Source organism: Alligator mississippiensis, chromosome 1 (genome assembly GCF_030867095.1).
Source record: "Alligator mississippiensis isolate rAllMis1 chromosome 1, rAllMis1, whole genome shotgun sequence".
NCBI classification, from domain to species: domain Eukaryota; kingdom Metazoa; phylum Chordata; order Crocodylia; family Alligatoridae; genus Alligator; species Alligator mississippiensis.
The window spans coordinates 433,313,863-433,336,708 of record NC_081824.1 but is presented as its reverse complement, the minus strand read 5'-3'; the positions used below and the strand labels follow the sequence as shown (position 1 = coordinate 433,336,708).

Sequence of the window (22,846 nt, the reverse complement as noted above, 5' to 3'; positions counted from 1 at the left end):
TTACAGTTGTCCCTTAAAGACAAGCTTACTTGACATTTGCTCTATTAAAGGAGTTCAAGTAGTCTCTCTAACTGGACTGTTTTGGATATAAAAATTATAATTCACTATGTTAGGATCCACTAATTCCTGAAAATGCAGCATCAGATTTTCCTTCACTTAAAGATCAAACTGACTTTTAAACAAGAGTGGGTTGAAAGGTAATACAATCCTTGTGAGTCCAAGAGTGTAAATTTAGGAGAAGAATCATCAGTACCATAAGACATACCATACTAATTCCTGTCTATTAAAACTACAGAAGGAGATTTCCCCCATAAGCTTTTTCCATTAGTTAAAAGAACATGCTGTTTGCTTTACAAAACACATACATTGCATTTAAACAATAACCAGAATATTTCACATTCTTTATTAAGTTATTCTTGCATTCGCTGATGTAATAGTTTACCACTTTGGGAAAAAAGGACCTAAAAAGGTGCAAGTTTTGCCTTAAACATGAATGTAATTCAGGTAAAATAAGAATGAAAGTCTGAATCTTGATTTACAAAATTCTGAATGCAAACACTCAACAGTAATAATGGTTTAAGATTACATTGGTGGAAAAAACCCAACATGTACAGGGAGGTTATAAGCTACAGTTAAAAATATGAAGGAACTTCAGGCAAAGTGATGTGTCTTTGTATTATTTACTTCCTTTATAAAACCATTAAAAAAATTATTTCAAGTATGAAACTATAAATGGCAACATGTTTTCTTTGTGCATAGGAATATTCCTACCTGCAATATACAAAAAATACAATAAGTATCATTTATTACATATTTATCATTGTATAATCAACCTCATACAGACTTAATACAACTCATTGCAAGTTTATGCAGCACAATAAAGACAACTACATAAGTGAAATGGCTGCAGACACCTGAACTTTGCCATTACAGTGCAATGGAGATGACATTCACTGGCAAATACACAAGCTGGAGTAACTTCAGAGATAACTGTAGGGATATCTAGTTTACATAATCAACTGATTTAAAATTGGGGCAAGTTTTTAATTGGCAACTAGCATCTTCCTGAACCAGATGTGGATTGATCCTAAAAATACTATGGCAAGCCTTAATTTCCTCAGAATACCCAACTGGAGCTGATGTAGGAGGACAAGTGGTCAACAATGAAATGTTGAACACTTTATTGAACTGCAACAGTAGGAAATCTGCAGGTGACCATTAATTCTTTGGTGCCAACAAGCAGGAGATTCCAATACTTTGTTCCCAACACATCTGCACAAGTGCCAAGCACTCTTCTTAGTTTCTGTTAGAAAAACAAAATATCTAATTTTTTGAAAACCAAGTAATATTAAACAATCTTGTAAATGTGGTCACACTTTACCAACAGAAACAAATTCAAGTAATACTGCACAATATCACTGTCTAGTCTAAACTAATGTCAGTTTGAACAATCAGCTCTAAGATGAACTATAATTATCACCTGCATTTTATTACATATTACAGCATCTGTGTAGTAAATGCATACAAAAAGCATCCCAAATACACTGATAGAAATGAACTTAGTAAACCTGTCCGGTATTACAATAAATAACTATTCTGCAGCTGCTCTTTGGTATCATGTAGCGATACAGGAAGTTCTGAGCGTTGAATATTTAATTAAATTTCAGGCACTACAAAAAATTCTTTGCCAACCTGTGTTTAGAGATTTTTCAATAATGGACTTATTTGGATTCTTATTAAATGTCTGTTTGAATCCCTAAAGTATGCTTGGGTTCCAGATAGCTCAGTCTCCATATAGGAAAATATGCAGTCAAATTTCAGCAGGTTACTACAGAACAAGCGAGCTAGCTACTCTACAGTAACCTGCGCATGCTCTGACCTGGGGGAAACTAGAGGTAGCTAATCCCACTTTCAGCAAGGGGCAAGCCACCTTGCATTAACCACCTGAAAAAGGAGATGCTCACAGGTGCATCTGAGGTAATTTATTTGCATGTCTATACCCTTCATATTCAAAGCTATTTCTTGGAATTTGGCTAGTCACTGCTTAGATTGAAGACTGATTTCACTAGTTTGTGTCACTTTTAAACGAGATGCACACATGGCTGTCGACATTAACCTTATCCTTAACTACAAATGCAACTTTTGTTTCAGTGTTAGGGCTCCAGATGACTGAAACTGTATGGTATATCAGTGAGGCAGACAACTATCTGTAAACAAAATAAAAAAGAAAAATGTTACAATTCAATTTGGGGTGTGAACATGGACTGGAAGTTAGCTATCTAGAAGGTGAATGATTATTTTGTCCCAAAAAGCACCAGGAAAAGATCAAAGCAACAAATATTCAGTACCTGAAAGATTTAGAAATTTAACACTCATGTGAGTGCAAGTGCTTGACAGTGTGTTAGTTCCTACATATACCAGATGAAGACTAGCTTGGCACTTGTGTATACTACACATTTCTGGGTATATTGGTTAACAGTACAGCATATATCCTGATCAGATAGCTAAAAAACAGTAACAATGGCAACAATTCTTCTCGTGTCACCTTCTGAACAATTAAGTGGAAGTCTTGGCTTAAAATATCACTTCATAATTTGTGATGTCAAATTCTGTTATTGCAAGAAAGTGATTGATAACAAAGACCAGCATGTCATCTCAGTCATACAAATTTGCCCAGAATTGACAAGCCATTTATAATAAAGCAGTCTGATTATGCTACATAGATGTGAATGAAGCTACCAGGTCATAAAAATATTGGCAAACATAAGCAAATGCATTAGCTGAGACTTTTGAGCAAGCTCAGTTATTTTATTTCCAGGAATTCCTTGCCTGATTCAAACTGCTTGTCATCCTCAATGATTCAGACATCTGCAGAACCCTTATACAGGAGTCTGATATTGGGCTTCTGTCCTTGGAGCATTTTACCTACATTTCATTAAAAAACCCCTAACCTTTAAAAAGATTAAAGTGTGCAGAGTGTTGTTGTACCAGACTATTTCAGCAATTCTTAGATAACTGGATTATTATCGGCTGCAAAATTCATTTTGAAAGGCCTGAAGGCTTACGTATGTTGCCATTACTTGCCTACAACCCCAGTGTTTCTGTATTTGCAGATGTGGAACAGGTTTATAAAAATAACATTATCTGGAGAAAACACCAAGTGATCCTGGAAGGGTGGGCTGGGTGTGACTGGAAGCCTCTGAGCTGTTCAACAGGGATGCCTGGGCTGAAGGCATGTACACACTGGTTAACACCTATTCCAAGTCCTGCTTCTGTTGATAACACTTGAAAATAGTTTGCAGAATAGCAGCCAGACTTATTTTCCTTCCCTCCTTACCAAACATGGTGTTATTACCGACTCACCTTCTCTGCCCTCCAGCTTTCCCCCCCCACTTCCCCTGACAGCAACAGTGCCCTTGCTTTTATAACTAAGGGACTGCCAGTAGAACTGCTTTAACATTGATAGCCTTGATCTCAGCTGGATACCAGTTACATGCCGCAGCCTGTTCCCCACCCCCAAAAGAGGACAGCAAAAATGGGGTAGCCTACTCCTCACCCTGGTGACAGGCACCAATTTGGCTAGTGAACTCAATATGTCACCCATGGCTACCTTTTGAACCTTTATTTTCATAATACTTCCACTGAACTAGCCTTCCTTGTGCCAATCTGTTCTCCAGCAATGATGACTATATTCAGAGGGGAGATTCCTTAATTTTACACTGTTACAGAGAGTGGATTTCCAGATAGATGCTTTAACCTCAAAGGACAACCCCTGCTTCATCCAACTCAAGAGGGTGCTGTTATCTGCAGCATGAGAGTGCCTATGATTAGGGGCCTACCAAATTCATGATTTTTTGGAAACCATGAATTTGGTAGGTCCCCCACAAAAAACCCTGGTCCTTTCAAAAAAGCAGGAAAGCAGCAGCCAGTCAGCTAGGGGGAGAGGGGAAAAGGCAGCTACAAACAGAAAAGGGCAGGGTGGGGGGTGGAGATTCATTGAGGGGCTCTGGAAGTCTTGCTCCTCCCCAGATTTATAGATGGCGACCTGTCAATCTCTGGGGAGGTGCAGGACTTCCAGGTTCACTTGGCTAGAGGCATGGGAGGCGCCCCTGCCATGCTACACCACAAAAATTATGTCCAACACCATGGTGGGACCATGAAATATGGAGGCAGCCTCCATGAATTAGGTAGGTCCCTATCTATGGTACTCAAAGATCTACAGGCACCAGAAATGGCACTAGTTCTTTATGGAAATTTCAGTTCATTGTGCCTTATCTAGATGTAAAAGAAAAACCACAGGCCTTTGGAGACCACTCAACAAAAAATGTGGGCTTAATCTATGAAAGCTTGTTTCCACAAAATTTTTGTACTACTTTACACTAGAGTGGCTCAGAAATCAAGACACAGCAGAGGATTGATTTTCTAAATTAAATGGGACCAAAGCTTATTCTAAAAAAAAAATTGTTCCAGTATAAGTCTTTGACCCCAGCAGGGGGGCTAGACTCAGTGATCTCACAAGGTCCCTTCCAGCCCTAAGCTTCTGTGAATCTAGGTAAATTGTTCCAATATAAAACAGATATACCAAACTTGCTCTAGAGCAGTGCTGTCCAAATGGAGGCTTATAGGTGACATGTGGCCTTATCAGTGGTAAAATTGCAGCCTGTTGGATGGCCAGAAATTTTGAGGCAGGGTAAGCAGCAGTGGGGTTAACCCCTGTGACTACCAGAGTTGCTGTGTTGGCAGGACCAGCACTTGGGGTTAAAACTACCACTAGTCACCCTGCTGCACAATTTCCAGGTTGAGATCCCCATTACAAATACTTTTGACAACAGGGCAAGTGGTGGGGGCATGGTCAGTACACAAGATTTAATGCCACAGCTGCATGCTCTGCTGCTGGGGGTAGACTGGCCACAAGAATCACCAGTCTGGATCCTTCCTGCTAACTCAAATGAGCTGGACAGCCCTGCTCTAGAATATAACCTTGAAGTAACAGCTTTGTTTTCCTTCAGTTGGTTGATTCAGGAAAACAAACAAAGTGAAGCAACCCTTAAAAGACTTCTCTTTTAGTTGCCATTGCTCTGGCATGTACTGCACACCAGGCAGGCTGGTGGCAGGTCCTGCCAGTGCATGCTTTAGTGGTGTTCTAATAGCTGATGACTCCAGTTAAACTGCTGCTAAACTCTTGCCACAGATGGACACATTTATGCTGGTATAAACTGAACAGTCCAGGCAGGATGGTGTTCAGGCCAGTCCTTAGAAACAGGCAGTACTGGCGAGTAGGAAGCTTTGCTCTAGTACAGATCTGGGTTCTGTTCCCAACTTTGCCAGAAATTAGCCTGTGCAACCTCCCCAGTTCTTCAGTTACCTCTTCCTAAGACGGAAGTGATCAGGTCAGGTAAATGCAGGATTTCCTCCAGAATTATAAAACTCTTGAGCACAATCACAGCCTTCGCACCAGTTGGTGCAAAAGGTGCTTTGAAATCGAAGTCTTCTGTTTCTCAACCCAGTACAGACACCCCATGCCAGAAGGTATCTTAGTGGAGGAGCTCCTGAGGCTGTAACTTTCCAAACTCAACATGTTAACATAACTGAAATCTGGAGGCTTTTTTTTTCTTTTTAGCTAAGCAGAGACTGCCAATCTCTGATGAGACAGACACAATATTTGAGGGGGAGGAAAAAAGTAGTTTAAGGGAAGACATACTGATGTTCTTGTGGATGCTGAACTTGGCAGATGTTCCCTTGTATACAAGGAAAGAGTTTGCTGCAACACGCTGCAAAGTTTATGAAAGTTTCAAATTGGGACCATTAATTTCACAGGAACATTTGTAGGCTCAAATTTATTCTCTCCCTCTTAAGGAGCATTTTTAAGGAAGAGATAAAATTTTAAATTTCAGAGGTGATTTGAGGTTTTTTTCAAAGGCAAAACTGCTGTATATTAACTTAAACGTGCATATATCTATATCCATATGGATCTAGATACAATTAGCCATAGAAATAATCAATTCAGGAAGTTAACTCAATAGATAGGTTCCTTCAGCTTTGTTCTCTCTGATCAGCAGCTCACCTGCCTTCCAGTCAGTTTTAAGAGGGCTATGGCACTGGTTCACCATATATTGAAGAAGAAATGGAAAGGAAAGGAGTATTTGTGAAAATGTTGCTGAGTGCAGTGTCTAGACCACTGCAAAGTATCTAGCACTAGCTTTTCTATCCAAAAATAAGATATGTGGGTTTGTTTGGTTTACTGCAGGTCTTGAGCTTTGGATGAACTTTATTCCCCATCTAAGAAAAATCTCTCATCTTTCATGAAGTACGGCATTTCATAAAGCACCAAAGTTCATCTTTTTCAGTTGCCATCACTTAAAATAGAAGTTAAAATAACAGAGCATAGCACACAATGAACTTTCAATGGATTAAATACATGTATGATTCGTCATTTAAGGTTTCATCAGATACTCAAACTCCATGTAAATGGTACTTTAGAACCAACAATAAAAAACCCTTTGTTTTTATTTAAAAAGGTAAAACAAAAAGTATAAAACAAGTGTTCACAAACCAGCAATAGTCCAATATATAAAGCAGTATTCTCCAATTCTATTTTCTAGTACATTACACAACTGCAATCTGGTTTCTGCTGCTACTAGTATCTTGCCCTTCTATTACTGGCTTGCAAGACCATTCTGCACCCACCAGAGAAAAATAAGCTGGTTTGTTAGTTCATTTTGGATTGGCAAACTTTTTGTGTTGAGAGGCAAGTAGTATTATTATCCAGGTAAAATAGGTCTAAAAGAAAATTCATTTGACTAAGGCCATGTACAGACATTCAGTTTCTAAACAGAGAGCCACTTCTCTCTCCCAGCAGAAATCAGGAGTATAAACATTGAGGTTTTTTCTCTCTCAACAAAAATGGCTGCTCTAAGAGAAAAATAAACTGGGAACAACCATGGTTAAATTGCTCCTGGGAGTTTCTCTTGTGAGAGTGAACTTCTGTACGTGTACCTTCGAAGAGAAGCTGCAGCTGTAGGATCCTCTAGCATTCCAGTGTGCTTTGTTCCCAGCCCCCATGGGTCCAGGGAAACAGTGTGTCACTCAGGCTGGATTCTACTGCTCCAGCCAAGCAGCTGCACTGAGATGCAGCCTACAAGACAATTTGGGTCACTCAATCAAGGTTGCCTTGTGCGCTGTTATTTGTCACCAGGTAGGAGCCCAAGATGTGTGCACAAGGGTTCCTTGGCTGCTCAGCAACTGCATTGGAATGTCTGTTTAGGGTCTTTGAGTAAGTTTTTCTACCACAGAAACCCCTGATCACTTGAACATATGTATGCAGCTTACGTTACATTCCTAATACAATTAACAAAATTAAAGTAAAATGACTAAGGGCCCAATCCTAAATCAAACAAGCAAAGCCCAAGTAGAGGGGGTTTACCTGCTTGGCATTGTGCTGCAACAAAGAAGGGCTAAAGGGAGAAATCTCAAGCCCCATGAGGGTTACAGAACCAGGGTAATGGGTAGGCAGCTTGTGACCATCTGCTGCTGGGTACTAGGAAGAGGAAAGGATACACCATCCTGTTCTCCTCCCACCCGATGTTTGGGCCACATGTATCTACACTGTGCAGACTCATTGGCCCGTTTGTGGACAACACATCTACTTTTCCCTTTCTTGGCATGCTGCAGACTTGCTGTGGAAGTAGCTTCTGCAGTGCACAGTGGGATGGGGTCTGCTTGAGTTTTCTGCGGACCTATCCCTACCATCAGAACATAGCAGAAATGCATAGTGTCCACTCTGTTTGGGCCATGGGCATCCATACAGGATACTTCAGGATTTGACCCTTTGGTAGCATTACAGAATTCAATGTTGCATAAACACACATTAAGGCATCTGTCTTACTTCCCTGCTCTGCAGTAGTGCTTACAAGCATCCATTGTACTGTACAAAAACTTATTTTTTCATGTATCTTCTGTAACGTGTGCACTGTTCCATATTACTGGACATCTTCTGAACAAAATTAATATTCAAGCACAAATGTGTTGCAAAAACCTAATGAAAGGAAATCACTTAATTAGTGGAAGTGTAACTGTTAACCTTGATAAAACAAGTAGATCAGGTTGAATTCAAGAATTATATGGACCTCCCTCAATTAATTCTTTACATAAAAGGTTTTTAAAACCATGTACCAGTAATTTGCTTGATTCCAAGATGAGGATTGTTTCCCCACTTAACATGAGGAAAAAAGCCTCTGGTCTTCTAAAATATAAAAGGAATATATATATTATACATAAACACACACATGTGTGTGCAAACACACACACACAGAAGAGTTCACTAAATAAATGAGCTGCAAGCCAATTTTTAGTGCCAGCTGTGAATTTCCTAGGGTTGAAAGATAATCACTGGTGAGGAAAAGAACTAAAGGATCAGATAGGAGACAGCAGGGTGTAAGATGGATACACACACATACACACACACAAACTGCCTGTCATGAATGACTGGGGAGGGGAGTGGCACGGACAGAGCGCTGCCACTCAGTGCCCCGTGGTGCCACCGCTCTGCCTCTGGTTCTGTGTGCCCCAACCCCCACATCCGGCTCCATGCACAACCCCCGCCCCCCCCCCCCCCCCCCTTACGTCCGACCCTGTAGGACTCTTCCCCCCGGTCCCTGTGTGCCAGCCCCATCACCTGCCGCTCCACCCTGCACCACTGCTGGGATTGGGGGGGGGGGGGGGGGGGGGGGGGGGGGGGGGGAGCTTGCACATGGCAGCAACTGGTGACACAGCAGCATGCAACATGTCTCCTCTCCCCCTGCTGTCTCCCCCTCTCTGCCAGCTGTTGTCAGTGCTGGGCGATGGCAGCAGAAGTGGGGGGCTGCCCCTGGAACTCCTCTTCCCACTCCCCTCCCTGCCTCCTTCTTCCTTGCTGTCTCCCCCTCTCTGTCAGCTGCTGTTGTGGGGGGGTGGGCAGCATGGCAGCTCCCTTGCTCCCTCTGTCTGTAACACTCTAGGCCCTTGCAGCCAATTGGCGCACACCTTCTTGGCAGTGCATGCGCAGTAGGCCTGAAGCGTTATGGACAAACAGACAGAGAAAGGCGTTTATTATATTAGAATATATACAATTTATTTGTTTATTTATATAAATATATGCAGACACACACACACACCCCTCCATCTTATACCTTGCTGTCTCCTATCTGCTCCTCCAGTTCTTTTTCTCACCAATGATTATCTTTCAACCCAAGGAAATTCACCACTGGCCCTAAAAATTGGCTTGCAGCTCATTTACTTAGTGAATTCTTCTTCATGAATCCACTTTTACTAAAACAAGGAAGGCTGAATTGAATTTCATTCGAATTTTAGTTTATGCTGGAACTGATTTCCCAAAGTCTTCTATTGAAGGGGCCTACTAGATTAGAATGAAGACACCATCTCTTATTTGGAAATATGGAGCGTTTTAGAAAAAGACTTCTGGTATTTCTGGTGCATGAAAGACCAAGCTCTTTACTTTTCCCTGAATTAATTGATTGATTATTTCAACACAGAAATAAATACTGTACTTACTTGAATCCAAGACTACTCTAAATTTAAGACCACTCCTCCCTAATTAGATTCCATATAAGGAAAACTTTACATTTGTTGTCATTTTCCAGGCAGAGACTACGATTATTGGAGGACTGTCTTAAATTCGTCCCCCCTCAACTGCTATAGCAGGGAAAACAACGGTAGGGAGCCAGGTGGTGGGGAACAGTTCCCTCCCGCCCCCATCACTTGTGCCCCATTTTGCCTGCCCCTCCAGCACCTTCTTCTCTTGCCATTTGCCCCCAACACATGCTTACCACCCCCCATCACCTGTTCTCCTCCCAGTGCCTGTCTTCCCCACTTCCCACTGCTTATAGCTGCCTTGTCCTCAAATCCAAGACAAGTGGAAAGAAGCCTTTAATGTTAAATGGAGGAAAAAAAATTCTTTTCTTTGATTTGAGTAAATATGGTGAATTGCTTATGGTCTTTTAGGTTTGCAAAATTTTCAGTTACTTACCCTTTCTCATTGAGATAGTTGGCCAGTAACAGGTTAAGATCAGCTTTCCATTGAAACTATAATATGCTTTTTTGCACCTAAAATATAAGATGTTCATTATCTCAATGATTTATTTTAAAAAAGATCTGTACCAGATAAATAATGAAAAACAATTCTATTGTCTTCAAACCAGAAACAAGTATTCACTGTGCTATAGCCATTTTTCTATTAGAGAAATATTTTTCTTCTTTTGAAACAAAAAGGCAAACCCATCCCAAACTAAAACATCCGGAACAACCCGAGAATGGAAAATAAGAACAATTTTTTAGTTGGCTTAGCACAGTAACCTGCTATAGATCAGACTGCAATGACCAAGTTAGTTTTATTCTATACATAAAATACTAGTTCCAGTCTTCCTACTGAAGTTTATCAGAAATGTCTGTAGATCAGTTATACTTGCCTAAAGGATTTTTATAACAATAATTGCTGCAGAAAATGACACTCACGGGCCTATGCTGGAACATTTTTCTTAACTGGTTGGATAATCATGCCCAGTGTCCACATCAAATTGGGAGGAGGTATCAAGTGGGACTCCCCAGGGGGTCTTGTCTTGTGTCCAGTGATGTTCAGTATCTTTATTAATCACTTAGAGGACTGGATTATGTGGTACATTAAGAACCACTTTGTACTTACTAAATTCTTAATTTCTGGATGACTCCAAACTAAGTGGAGTAGCAGACACTATAGAACAGGATTAAAATTCAAAATGACTTTGGTAATGTGTAAGTTGTAAATGGTATGAAATAAAATACGATGAAATTCAGAAAGAACAAGTACAATACACTACACTTCGGAAGCTACAATCAAATGCACAACATATACACAATGGGGGAACAAATGGCTAGGCTGCACAAATTTAGAAAAGGAACAGAGATTTATAGTGCATCAGATCTGAACATATGATATTGTTGGGGGCTGGGAAATACTGATCACATACTGGGATATATTGATAGATGTGTTGTATGCAAACTCTGGGGAAAAAAATCTTCCATTTTATTCAGCACTGATGAAACGTCACTTGGAGTGCTACATCCAAGATTTGGGTGCTCCACTTCAAGAAAAATGTTGATAAATTGGAAAGAGCTCAAAAGACAACAACAAAAATGACAAGCCTTGAACAGTTGGAAGAAATAATGGGTTTAGATTGCAACAAAGGAAATGTAAGGTTAAATATTAGAAGAAACATTCCAACTATGCAGGTGATTAAGCAATGGAACAACAGAGAAAAAGAGAGAATGAAAACTCCCATTCACAGATTCCAAATGCTTGTTTGGGACAGGTTAGACAGGGGTTTGGACTAGACCTCTTTGGATTCCTTCCAGCCCTATTTTTCTAGGGTTATACATTTTACCTGATTTAACATTTTCTTCTTCAGAGCCACTTTCTGCCCACTGACTTTCACTGGCCAGCAATCGATTCTGTGACTCGCTGAGTGGCTTAGCAGGAAAGGGCTGACTGGTTCCAGAGCTGAAAAGCAAAGTAAGCCAAATTATTGTCAACAGCTGGCACCTCTAATCGTAATAGCTGTACACTTCAAAAATTAATAAAATTACTTAAAAGGGACAACCAGAGAGTAACCAAGGCAACAGAAGTGCAAATAAAGCATTTTTACACCTTTGAACTTGACTGTTGCCCAAACTTGTTTAAATGAAAATAGTTTCTGCTGCTAAGTTATGATATTTACTATTCAAGAAGAAACTGCAAAAGTTGGCAGCTGGGAATTTCCATTTAAAAAACTCTATTTAAAAAACTCCATAAGCACGTGTCCTGGGCTTTCACCTGTATGACTGCCATGGAGATTAACTAGTAAAAGTAACCAGCACGTATGGAAAAAGGAAAGCAGCACATGACTATGGGACAACTTAGTCGCGAGGGCTCCATCCAGCATGCTCCTAGTGCAGGATGCCACTATGTTTTTTGGACCAGGACACTTCTCTCATATTTAAGATTGCACACCTTCCTCAGTTTGGTTACCATATTTTCTCACATACAATACACCCCCAAAACAATATACACTTTGTTTTTTTAACACAGAACGAAGAGAAAAAGATTCTCCCAGAGTTATGGCTGCACAGAGTATGGACAAAGCCTATTCTTCAGCTGATTCACTCTTTCTTTCCTGCATAAGTAAAGCTGAATCCTTAAGTTGCTACTTGCTAGAGCAGGGTCTCTGTGGTAGACTGTTTTGAAGAGAGCTACAGAATCTGTGCTAGAGTTACAGATGGTGTGAAAGAGAGACCAGGAACAGCTAGTAGATAGTAAAACTTCCCTAAGAAAGCTTAGTTTGATTAGTGGAACATGAAGACCATTAAAAACGACACACCATCATTAACACCTGTAGAGTGAAGAACAACGAGCCTTTAAGTCAACTGACTCTCTTAGCTTCAGAGTATTACCTGAAGAGTAATACCAAAACTGCTGCTCTGTGGAACAGGTATCAAACCAGGGTATGTCCAACCCTGGGCAGAATGTCAGCTTCTCTGCTTAATAAATGCCCCCCAAAACTGGGGGACTGATTTTAGGGGGGAAAAGTGTGTTGCATTTGAGACTATACAGTATACTGAATATAAAAGTAGCTGAGTTTTTTTTTAACCATGTGCTGTCTTAATCCTCCTCAGGCTCTCTTAGGAAACTGAACTGTTACTAACAATTTTCAGCTAAGAGACCTCCTCAATTTACACCAAAAGATGTTTATATGCTCACATAGCCTGACTGAATAAACAGTCTTCAATACCACTTCATAAGTTCGATAAAAACGGTGCCGATCTTCGTCTGGTCTCAGTCAAGTTGCCCAAAAATACACAAAATGATAGCTGTGTCTTTTCACTAGCACAGATTGTCAGATGAGCAAGAGACGACCCATAACTGGAAACCAGCAAGTTTCATTCCTCATGTAGGTGGTACGATGCTCTAGTGTCTTCTGCATGTCAGAAGTGCTAGCAAATGCACCGATGGCTTTCAACACAATCTGCATTTCTATGCACCTCCTACTCACCTCTTTCTAAAATTATATCACATTAGCATTTTCAAATCTCTCTTCACAGGCTTTGTATCATGCTTCCTAATCCCTTGTATTCTGTTTGAGAGGTAACCAAATCTTACACAGTTCAAGGATAAGTGCACCATCAATCTATTCTAATACTATAAAAGCCTTAATCTGTCCATCTGTCTGTCCGTCCATAATGCTTTATTTGTGCTCTGATTAGCTGACTGAAACAGCCAATTAGAGTGTGAATAAGCATTTGGACAGGTAGTGGTGGCACAGTGGAGTGCCACCATGATGGCAGGGACACAGGGAATGAAGCGGGGGGAGCGAGGCCAGTTCCCTGGAGGCGGCAGCAATGGAGCGGGGGAAGCAAGGCCAGTAGTGCTGGCCTTGCCCCCCCTGCCTTGCTCCCTGCAGGTGGAGACGATGGAGCAGGGGCAGGGGGCGAAGACACCAGAGCTGGTCTCAACCCCCCCCCCCCCCCTTGCTCCTTGGAGTTGACGGGGAGGGGGATTGGGATGCTGCAGGGGGGCAAGGCCACTGGCCCTGGCCTATCCTGCCCCTCCCCACTTCTGTCGTTGCTGCCTGCAAGGCCAATGCAGTGGCAGTGGTGGGAGGACCAGGCCTGATGCAGCAGCAGTAGGGAAAGGGGAGGAGTGGGCCCAGGCCTGATGTATGGGGCGGGAGGCAGAGCAAACCTGAGCGGGGAAGAAGCCGGCTTGCTGCGCTGGTGGTGGGAGCAGTGGGCCCAGCTCAGCCCAACGCAGCTGCGGTGGGGGGAGGGGAGGAGCGGGTCTCCTTGCCCTCTCAGGCCTGGGCCCACTCTTCCCCCACCCCTTCTCCCCCATGTCAGCCCCAAGGCCTCTTCACACATTTCCCTGCCGCCCACTCCTGGGTTTGTCAGGGCTCACTCCTGCTCCCCCCACCTTCTCTCCACCCTCGGACCCGCTCCTCCCCTTTCCCCCCCACTGTGGTGGCGGTGGGGGGAAGTGGGTCCAGGCCCCCAGCAGCTGGAGGGAAGTGGGGAGTGGGCCCAGACAGGGGCGGGACAGAAGGGTTCTCCCTGCCTGCTCCCGCCCCCCGTCATTCTTGATGGGCAATTGGCTAGTCCATTTATATTTTCCATATTATTCCTTGTCCTCTTTGTACAATATTCCTGGTTTTTTGATCTACTGCTCTCCAGGGAGGAACACCATAGTTCCTCAGAATGGGATGGATTAACAAGCTAATTTAGGACCCAACAGGGGGTACAAATGATTAACATTTTCTCCCAGACTTGCTCTGAAGTTTATTCTCCAGATGAAACAAGATAGAAAGCCAAGTAACACAAGACAAACAACTGAATCATTATACCTTTTGGCAGGTTCGTTTTGACTTGAGACAGTAAGTTGCTCTGGATCCATTATCACCAGGCGAGTTGGAAAATTACAGCCATCACCCAAGCTACACAGCAAAAGAAAATGAGCCAATTTAATAAAGTCCAAACACAGATTTAGTCACACATTAATAAAATTAGCTTGGTTTTCATATGAAAGCCAAATGCTACCCCAGGCAGGAACTTCCACAGCTTCAGGAGCCTGATTCTGTGGGAAAGGGAACTGGGTACTTCAACCCCAACACAGGGCCCATGTCTGGAAGCAGGAAATCACCCTTCCAGCTCCATGCTCCAGAGTTTCCCCTCCTTCTCCACTTGAATACCCTGCAGAGGGAGACTTCTAGGCGTTCCCTTCTCTGTGCTTGCAGATGTGCAGATTTTCTCTGCCTGCAAACATGGGTTGCAAATTGGGGCGCAATACCCAGGGCCCTTCTCCCACAAGATTGGGCCCCTGTAGACATCAGCAAAACATATTTGCCATGCCCTGCCACGCCATGCCAAAGAAGATGTCTGTTTCTAGCCTCATAAAGGTTGGGAATTATACACAGGGCTGGCAGGGAGGCTTTTCTGCCATGTGATCAACCACTTAAATGCTGGAGGTAGCCTCTGTGGTTGGGGGTAGACCTGTAAATAATGTCTTGCCCATTCTGTCCAAATATACTGCTGTCTATCATGACAGAGTCCCAGTATCACAGATTTTAGGCCAGATTTTAGGAATATGTACATAGATAATTCTTTGAATATGGCCAAATAACTGGCTCTTCTCGCCTAGGCTTGTTTCTGTGCATTTCTCATACAGGCAGATACTGAACAGATCCAGATGATCTGGCATTTTAAAATTAGTAGAGGCAATAGTGCAGGACAAGGTTCTAGTGGCCACCTACTTTTTACCGGCACTGAATTTTGATAAGGTTGCTTTTAAAGCAACTCTAAACTAAACAGATGAAAAAAAGACTGCAAGAGCATTGTTGGACTTTAACTCTTATTGGTTCTAGATCCTCTTCCTAACACTGGGTCAGCTGAAATAGTTTTAAAACTGATGTGGAGGACTTCCAAATTTCCTTCACGTAATCAGAACCTTGTACATCACGTTATTGCAACACACATTTGATCAAGCTATGGGTATGTGAAAGTTTAGCCCTAAGTGCAATGATAACTGGTTAGCTTACTGATTATCCTTTAGCTTGGTGCAGGCACAGTCTGGCAGGGAAGGGGGGGGGGAAGGGAAGTTGTACACCCCAGCAGGAATCAGAAGGCAGCAGGGCAAGCAGGAGGAAGGGAGGAAGGAGTGAGGAGGAGGGGAACTAGTACCCATAGCCTAAGAGGAAAACAGTCAGCAGCCTAATAACCAGGGATCCTGGTTTTCCCATATAAAAAAAATAAATCACAAATCTTCCAATAAAAAAAATTGCAAATTCTCTAATAAAAAACTGCAAATCCGTGATTAATATTAAAGTCCCCCCACAGCCCTGCTGGTGCCCCTCACTCCCCATCCACAGTCCCCTGGCCCTGCTCGTGCCTCTCACTCCCTCTCCACAGTCTTGCTGGTGCCCCTCACCCCCCAATCCACAGCCCCTGCTTCCCCAGCCCTGCCGGAGGGGGCCCCCAGCTGCCAGGGCTATGGACCTGGGTCCGCAGCCTCCTGCCCCCACTCTTCCCCTGCAGGCCAGGGGGGAGGGGGGAGGGGGGTGGGGAGAGAATGGTGGGAGACAGCTCCCTACCACTGCGTGCACTCCTGGGGGGCAGGGGGGGACTGTGCCCCCCAGATCTGTATGCAGGGCAGGCGCAGGCTGTGGGCTTGGGCTTTCGCCCTGCTTCCTTCCCCTGAAGCCTCCGTAGCCCAGCAGGCACGACGTGGCGCAGCAGGGAACAGCAGAGCTGCAGTGAGAAGCTGCTTGCTGCGAGCTCTGCACTGCCCTGGCAATGCACCTCGTGCGCATGGGGCTGCAGCGAGAGCAGCAGCGCAGGGTTGCACCCCTCAAAACAGCAGCATGTTACCAGGGCAGTGTGGAGCTTGTAACAGCAAGGAGATCCTCACGTGGCTCTGCTGTTCCCTGCCGTACTGGGTCATGCCTGCTGGGCTGTGGAGTCCCTGGGGGGCACAGTCTCCCCTCTCCCTCGGGAATGCGCATGGCAGTGGGGAGTCAGCCATCGGTTAATCATTTGACTGCTATAATTAGAGAAGGCTAAACATACATTTTTAAAATGGCATTTACATCCCTATAACAAAGGCAAAATTGTGTCAAATGTTTCTTTAAACACTGTTTCTAAAACATATACCATGTTTTCCTTGATCATTTTTTTCTTTTTTGTAGCACAGATGTAGCTTGAGCGTTCCCAGGCCTTGCCTTTGTGTTGCTGGATTCCTATTCTGTATCAGGCACCATTTGTGCTATCATTTCCAATGGGCAGCTCCTTTCTAAGTAATGTTCTCAAAAACAGTTTTCAAAATAATCTTAGTTGTGGCAAGATTCTTAGTTCTCCTTGTGGCCCACGGTTCAATTCATCAGCTCAGTTTGTTCAGCGGTTTAATATAGCCTTCCTTCAACAAATTCTCACATTCCAAACTTTATGGATAGAGGGTTTTGGGGGAGGGAGTGGGAAAAAGAATCACTGAAATCAATTCATGATTTTAATGCAAATAAGATTTAATACCTTGTAAAAATAGGTAGCAACCAATACTTTGTTTCATCTCCAAAAACCTCTCTCAGATTTTTACTGCATCCAAGAGAGAAGCCATTTTTGTCAGGGCCATTTCGAAATGTGGGTGCACGGAATGCTTCTGTAAAGATACATAAATAGAAACCACCATTAAACTGCAAACATACTGAGAAGGTGGGGAAACAAAGATAATAAAAAAATAATTTCTTTATTACTAATGCCTGTTGCAGGCAACAGGAAGACACATGGCACAAACAGGGAGCGTAGCTAAACTATCAGCAATGATAAAGTGCATTATGGTAAGGCATGGATGTCAATTTGGTTTATTTGCCTAAGGGATAATTTCCACTGGTTTATTCACCAGTGTACCAGTCTGGCTTGGCTTTGGCCATTTATGCCCCGATCTTAGACAGACATCAGCTAAGGTACTAAAAACATTGTTGTTTAACCTGGAGAACTGATACCTTGGTTGGGTATCATCAGCATTTGAAAGACAGCAGACCAAATGCTCCCTTACTAAATCTCCTAAAAGTCCTCTATACTTAATGAACAGGACAGTAGTACCCTGTTTCATGCCATGCTTGAAGCTTCTTCAGGAAGAGAAACAAGCATGCCTTAATGGCCTTTAGTCTCCCCTAAATAAAAAAGTAAAGGCACTGAAGTCAGCAGCTGAATTAAGATTAATTCATGATCATGGACTCAAAAGCAGCTGATAAACTACAATCCAACTCCTAGCCATTACTAGAAGTAAGTCAACCAATGCACTGCCGATGCTAAAACCAAGTCTGTAACAAGACAAACAAGGATCAAGGCAATCAACAGCATCCAAATACCATGAGAGTTGTCTCACCACAGTCTAGTTTAGTGAAGGAAGATATGAAATAGATAATCTGCCTCAAACGATGATATCTGAGCAGGGAACACATTAAAGCTTCCTTTACAGCGTTATTTCGAAGGCAGCTTGCTCATGCTACCAGGTACAGACAAATCTTCAATGGTTGCTAGGTCTAAAAAGAAGTAATAACTAACCATACAGTTGGTTCAATAAAAGATATCACCCACAAGAACTCTTGCCTCTTGCATAGCTCCTGGACCATCACAGTAACATCACCTCAGGATTTAGAAGATGGTCTCATTTCCAAGTAATAAATTCACTTTGGGGCTGGTCTCACTGAAAGTCAGTGGGATTTGAACTCCTATGTGACTACAGAATTTAAAAAAAAAAAAATTATCCAATGTTTTTAAGTTAAATATTTATTAGAAAGTATTGTGCTGACCAGCAAGAATCTGTTTACAATAGGAAAAGAAAGAATTATAGGCAACCCCGGTTTAATGTGGTTTCACTTAGCGCTATTTTGCTATAGCGCTCATTTAAAAGTCATACCTGATTTCACTTAGCACTGAGACAGTTTCGTTACAGCGCTCAGCAAAGCAGCAGTGGCGAGAAGTGGAGTGGCAGTGAGTGGGAGGGCGGGAATGAGCACAGGGCCCGCACTGGTGCTGCAGGGCCAGGGTCGGCAGGGGCCCAGGGCGGGGCAGCAGGAGCGGGAGGCCTGGGCTGACACAGTGTGGGAGAGGGTGGTGGGCAGGTGGGGTGGGGAGAAGTAGCAAGTGGGGGGTAGGGACAGGCGTGAGTGTGGGGCCCCTGCCAGTGCCAGGGCCAGTGGGGGCCCAGGGCAGAGCGGCAGGAGCACGGGGTGTGGGCTGGCATGTGGTGCTGGAGCGGCCGGCAGGCAGGTGGAGGGGTGTAGAGAAGGGCTGATGGTTAGAAGCTACAGTAAGAAGTGGCAGTAACCAATTATCCCGATTTACATTAATTTCTATGGGGAAATGGGTTTCGCTTAGTACAGTTCCACTTAACGCTCAGTTTTTCTGGAACGAATTAAGAGCATTAAGTAGGGGTTGCCTGTAGTGGCATCTCTTACTCCTTTAAGAGTAAATGAAAATATTTGTCAGTGTTTTCAGTCTTAATGCAGCTTTTTTGCAAGGCACTTTCTAGCAGAATTTTACCTCTTATTTTCAGCCCATAAGATTTTACAACACTCCTGCGGCATGGATTGCGTCTTACTGCATGTACATTAAGCACCTTGTACAACGTGGCCCTGACCTTCACGGGGCTCAATTACAGCTGCTGGATAGAAGTTCTGCAATGGCAGCATGTTGAATCGGGGATTTGGGGCCTATACTCAACACTACATAAAAATACAACAGAAACTGGCCCTACTCAGGGATCAGAAAATGAACAACCTGTGTGATCAGCTATGGACCAAGACTTTGGCTGTGCACAGTGGCCTCACTACATGCCATCATCTTGCAACAGACTCTGCAATAAACTCTTTTTTAATTTTTTGGTTATTTCCACCCCAAAAGTTCCACATTTCATAAGATTTTTAAATTTTCCCTAAATGTTATGCCATATCCTGTATACCTCATGTTCACAACAGTATTTAGATTTCCAGACAAATGGCAGCTACAGATTCCCATCAACTGACCTATTGTTGATCTGTTTTTGCCAACTAGCCAGCAGTGGTAGCTGAAAAGTGATAGTATGCTGATGAAGAACATGGCAGCCACAAAGAAAAGGAAAAGTACATGGAATTTCGCCTGCGTGTCTGGCAGTTCATTCTGGGGAGAAAAGAAAGAAAAAATGAAGATAAAAAGATTCAAAATTAATTCTTTTTAGTAAATAATCCAGCATCATCCTTGAACTTTTTTTTCTGTGCTTGTTATCTTGTGAAGCTTTCACCCCCTGCACTCAACATTATGCAAATCTTTTTAAATAAGGTTTTTTTTCCCTATTATGTGAAGCTAGTATATGGCAGTAGTGACTAGAAGTAAGAAGCATTTGCTTTGTAGAGTTGACTACATTCCCAGTACAACCTATTCCTCTTCTGGTGCTGCTTTCTGCACAGCAGTCGTGGTGAGAAATTATACTTAAAAACAAAAATTTGGGTTTGAAGCTACATGGAGCAGCAGAGGGACTCAACAGTGTGTACCTCAACCTACTTTATTTAAGAGCCATTTCAAAAAGCAGATTTTAAGTTGACAGTGTCCTTTCAACATATACGCAAAGCAGACAGCATGGAAGGAGAGGGGAACTGGTTTAATTATATTGGCTTAATTGCCTCACACACTTAAGTCTTGGAAACTAGAGGCTCTTAAATTCAAGCGGTCTTCAAGCAGTCAAATAGTAATGCAGAACACAGCACGCCCACAACAAACATTTTAGACCTGTGTCAATGGCAAAATTATGGTAACTGTGTTTTCACACAGATCAGCTTTTCTTGATAATACTTTTATATAAGTGGGATTTAAAAAAAAATAAAAAGTTTAACAGTTACATTTCTTCCCTCTGGCTTTAGGCTTTGCTGTATACCTTCAAGAGCTAAACGGTATTTTTTAAAGACAGCTCATTTACATAAACTCAAAAACTCACTAGTTTTAGGCAGCTGACTTTTAACAGCACTAGATACAAGATGGTCTATTTTTACTGAGATGTTTAGTTGGCGTTACCATTTATTTTTCTAATAGCCCATTCACCATACACTTATCCAACAACAAATCTCTTTTCTAGACACTAACTGCAACAACTACACACATGCACACCCTTCATATCACCTCTCTTATACAGAAAAAAGGAGATTACAAGTTTCCCTCCTTTAGGAAATAAGAGGAGCTGCCACAGAGAGAACTAGAAAAGGCACAGTAGGAACAATTCTTTAAATTAATCACATCAACATTGGATTTTACCTTTGGACAATTCTCTGCAGATTTCCTGCGGCAAAGCTTTGTGCAAACAAAGACAATTTATTAAATACCAATATCACTTCAATGCAAATGTTGGAAAGCAGCACAGGCTTTGTTAGGAAAGAAATGATTTGTGTGCACATGTGCTCTAAAACGTGCAGAGCTCCAATACCCATCAGATGTCTTAGCCTTCATCCGCAGGGGTAATGGGACTGAAGTACATTGCCAACTTATTTTAAATCCTGAAGCTTGCTACTGACATGTGTATAATCAGCAATATTTATATCAAGCATGGGCAGCATTTAGCATGTTTCATCAGCTTTCAAAACACAGCTGCATCTAATGCTCACTCCACAAGCAGTTTTCATTTATTTATCTTTTAATTTTATAATTAAAGTATATTACAACTAAAATGTGGGCACAATACTCATGGGAAAAACAACTCAAGCTTGGTATACTCTAGCTGAACAACAGCTGCAGAATTTAACTATTATAAATCTACAGGCATTTCCAACATACCCATGACCAGAGGATGTAGGAGTCAGGGGTTTTGTAAACACAAGGAGGGAAATGTTTTCCACTCAAACAGGATGTGCTTGTTTTTCAGGTGTAAGGGGATGTAAAGTTTATGAACAGGCTCTTGTTAAGGGAAAATAAAAGTGATTGCTTTCTCTTGTCTTTATTTTACTTTATTAAAGAAAAATGGCACAAGAAAAACTACTCTTCCCTCTTTCCTTGCACTAAGACACTTTCTGGTGTAACATATTGACAACACAGAGTTCACAACGAGCCTCCTACAAGATAAGGAAAAAGAAAAACAACCAAAAACTGTAGGCTTCTCCTCCTCCAACAATAGTCTTATCTAAACTAGGATTTCAGGTGTGATAGTACGTTATCAAACAAGTACTAACATTTTAAGAGTCCAGTGCAGAGACAAGGCCTGCTGCCTTTAACATATATGAAAACAGCCATCAGTGACTGGTGCCTCCTGAACCGGGGGGGGGGGGGAACCGCAAAAGCCGCTGACCCGGGGGGGGGGGGGGGGGGCGGCGCACCACCCCTACCAACAGCATCAGTGTTGGACATCAGGGGGGGCATGTGCACCTTCATGCACCCCCTATCAGTTGCCTATACAGCTAATAAAAGCCTAGGCTTCTTCCAAGTTTAATCTCAACCAATTTAGCACATGTAGACAAGACAAGGTAGACTTTTAAAACATGTTAGTATTCATTAGCCAACCTCACACCTTTCATCCTATTCTAGACAAAATTTGAGACGGCAAGGTCCAAACACAGTTCTTTCTGCCACCACCTTACCCTGGCCTCTCGACTTGCCAGTATCCTTATGCAGAGAAAGTTTTATTTGTGTTCTCTTTCATTTTTGTTATTTTCTTCCCCACACCTCACACCAAAGAGGATAAAAGCCATTTTTCAATCCCATGACAAGAGTTAATTAAAGTTAGGGTGACGCTCTAGTGCAGGGTAGGCAAAATATGGCCCGCGGGCCAGATTTGGCCTGTGAGGCCATTCTAGCTGGCCTGCAGGGCCCCTAAAACATTTTGGAAAATTTATATTTCTCTGCCCTTGGTTCCCGTCAAAAATGACCACTTCCCCCCTGGCACTCAGCTTTTCCCTGGGCTCCTTTCTTGTGCAGAGAAAAGTGGCCCCTCGCCCACCCCATGGCCAGCACCCTGTACTGTAGGCACTCGCAGCCCACGGGGCTGTCCGGAGCAGGCATAGGCAGCCCCAGGCAGGGTGCGAGTGGCTGCTGTGTGGGACACCGGCCATGGGGCAGTTGAGGGTCTGCTTCCCCGCCCCTCCCTGCACTCAGCACCACCTTGTAACCCAGCCCCACTGCCAGGCTGGCAGTGGGGCTGGGTTACAAGGTGGCGCTGAGTGCAGGGAAAAATGGCCCCTTGCCCACCCCATGGCCAGCGCCCCACGCTGCAGCTGTTCACAGCCTGCCTGGGGCTGCCTGTGCCTGCTCTGGACAGCCCCGTGGGCTGCGAGTGCCT

At 43.0% G+C, this 22,846-nt stretch overlaps 1 protein-coding gene across 2 annotated transcripts in view; it reads right to left on the bottom strand.

Annotated features, from left to right (window-relative positions):
* Window positions 1-387: 387 nt before the first annotated feature.
* The window catches only part of ZDHHC20 (zinc finger DHHC-type palmitoyltransferase 20), a 71,566-nt gene continuing 49,107 nt past the window's right edge, over window positions 388-22,846 (bottom strand). For both annotated transcript variants that reach the window (XM_059720531.1, XM_014600678.3), the window contains exons 8-13: window positions 19,578-19,710; window positions 17,080-17,206; window positions 14,403-14,492; window positions 11,415-11,530; window positions 10,025-10,101; window positions 388-8,035 (exon numbers count right to left, since the gene is read on the bottom strand). In XM_059720531.1, the coding sequence (XP_059576514.1) occupies window positions 10,064-10,101; window positions 11,415-11,530; window positions 14,403-14,492; window positions 17,080-17,206; window positions 19,578-19,710 (504 nt within the window). In that variant the 3' untranslated portion in view covers window positions 388-8,035; window positions 10,025-10,063. The remainder of the gene's footprint in view (window positions 8,036-10,024; window positions 10,102-11,414; window positions 11,531-14,402; window positions 14,493-17,079; window positions 17,207-19,577; window positions 19,711-22,846) is intronic.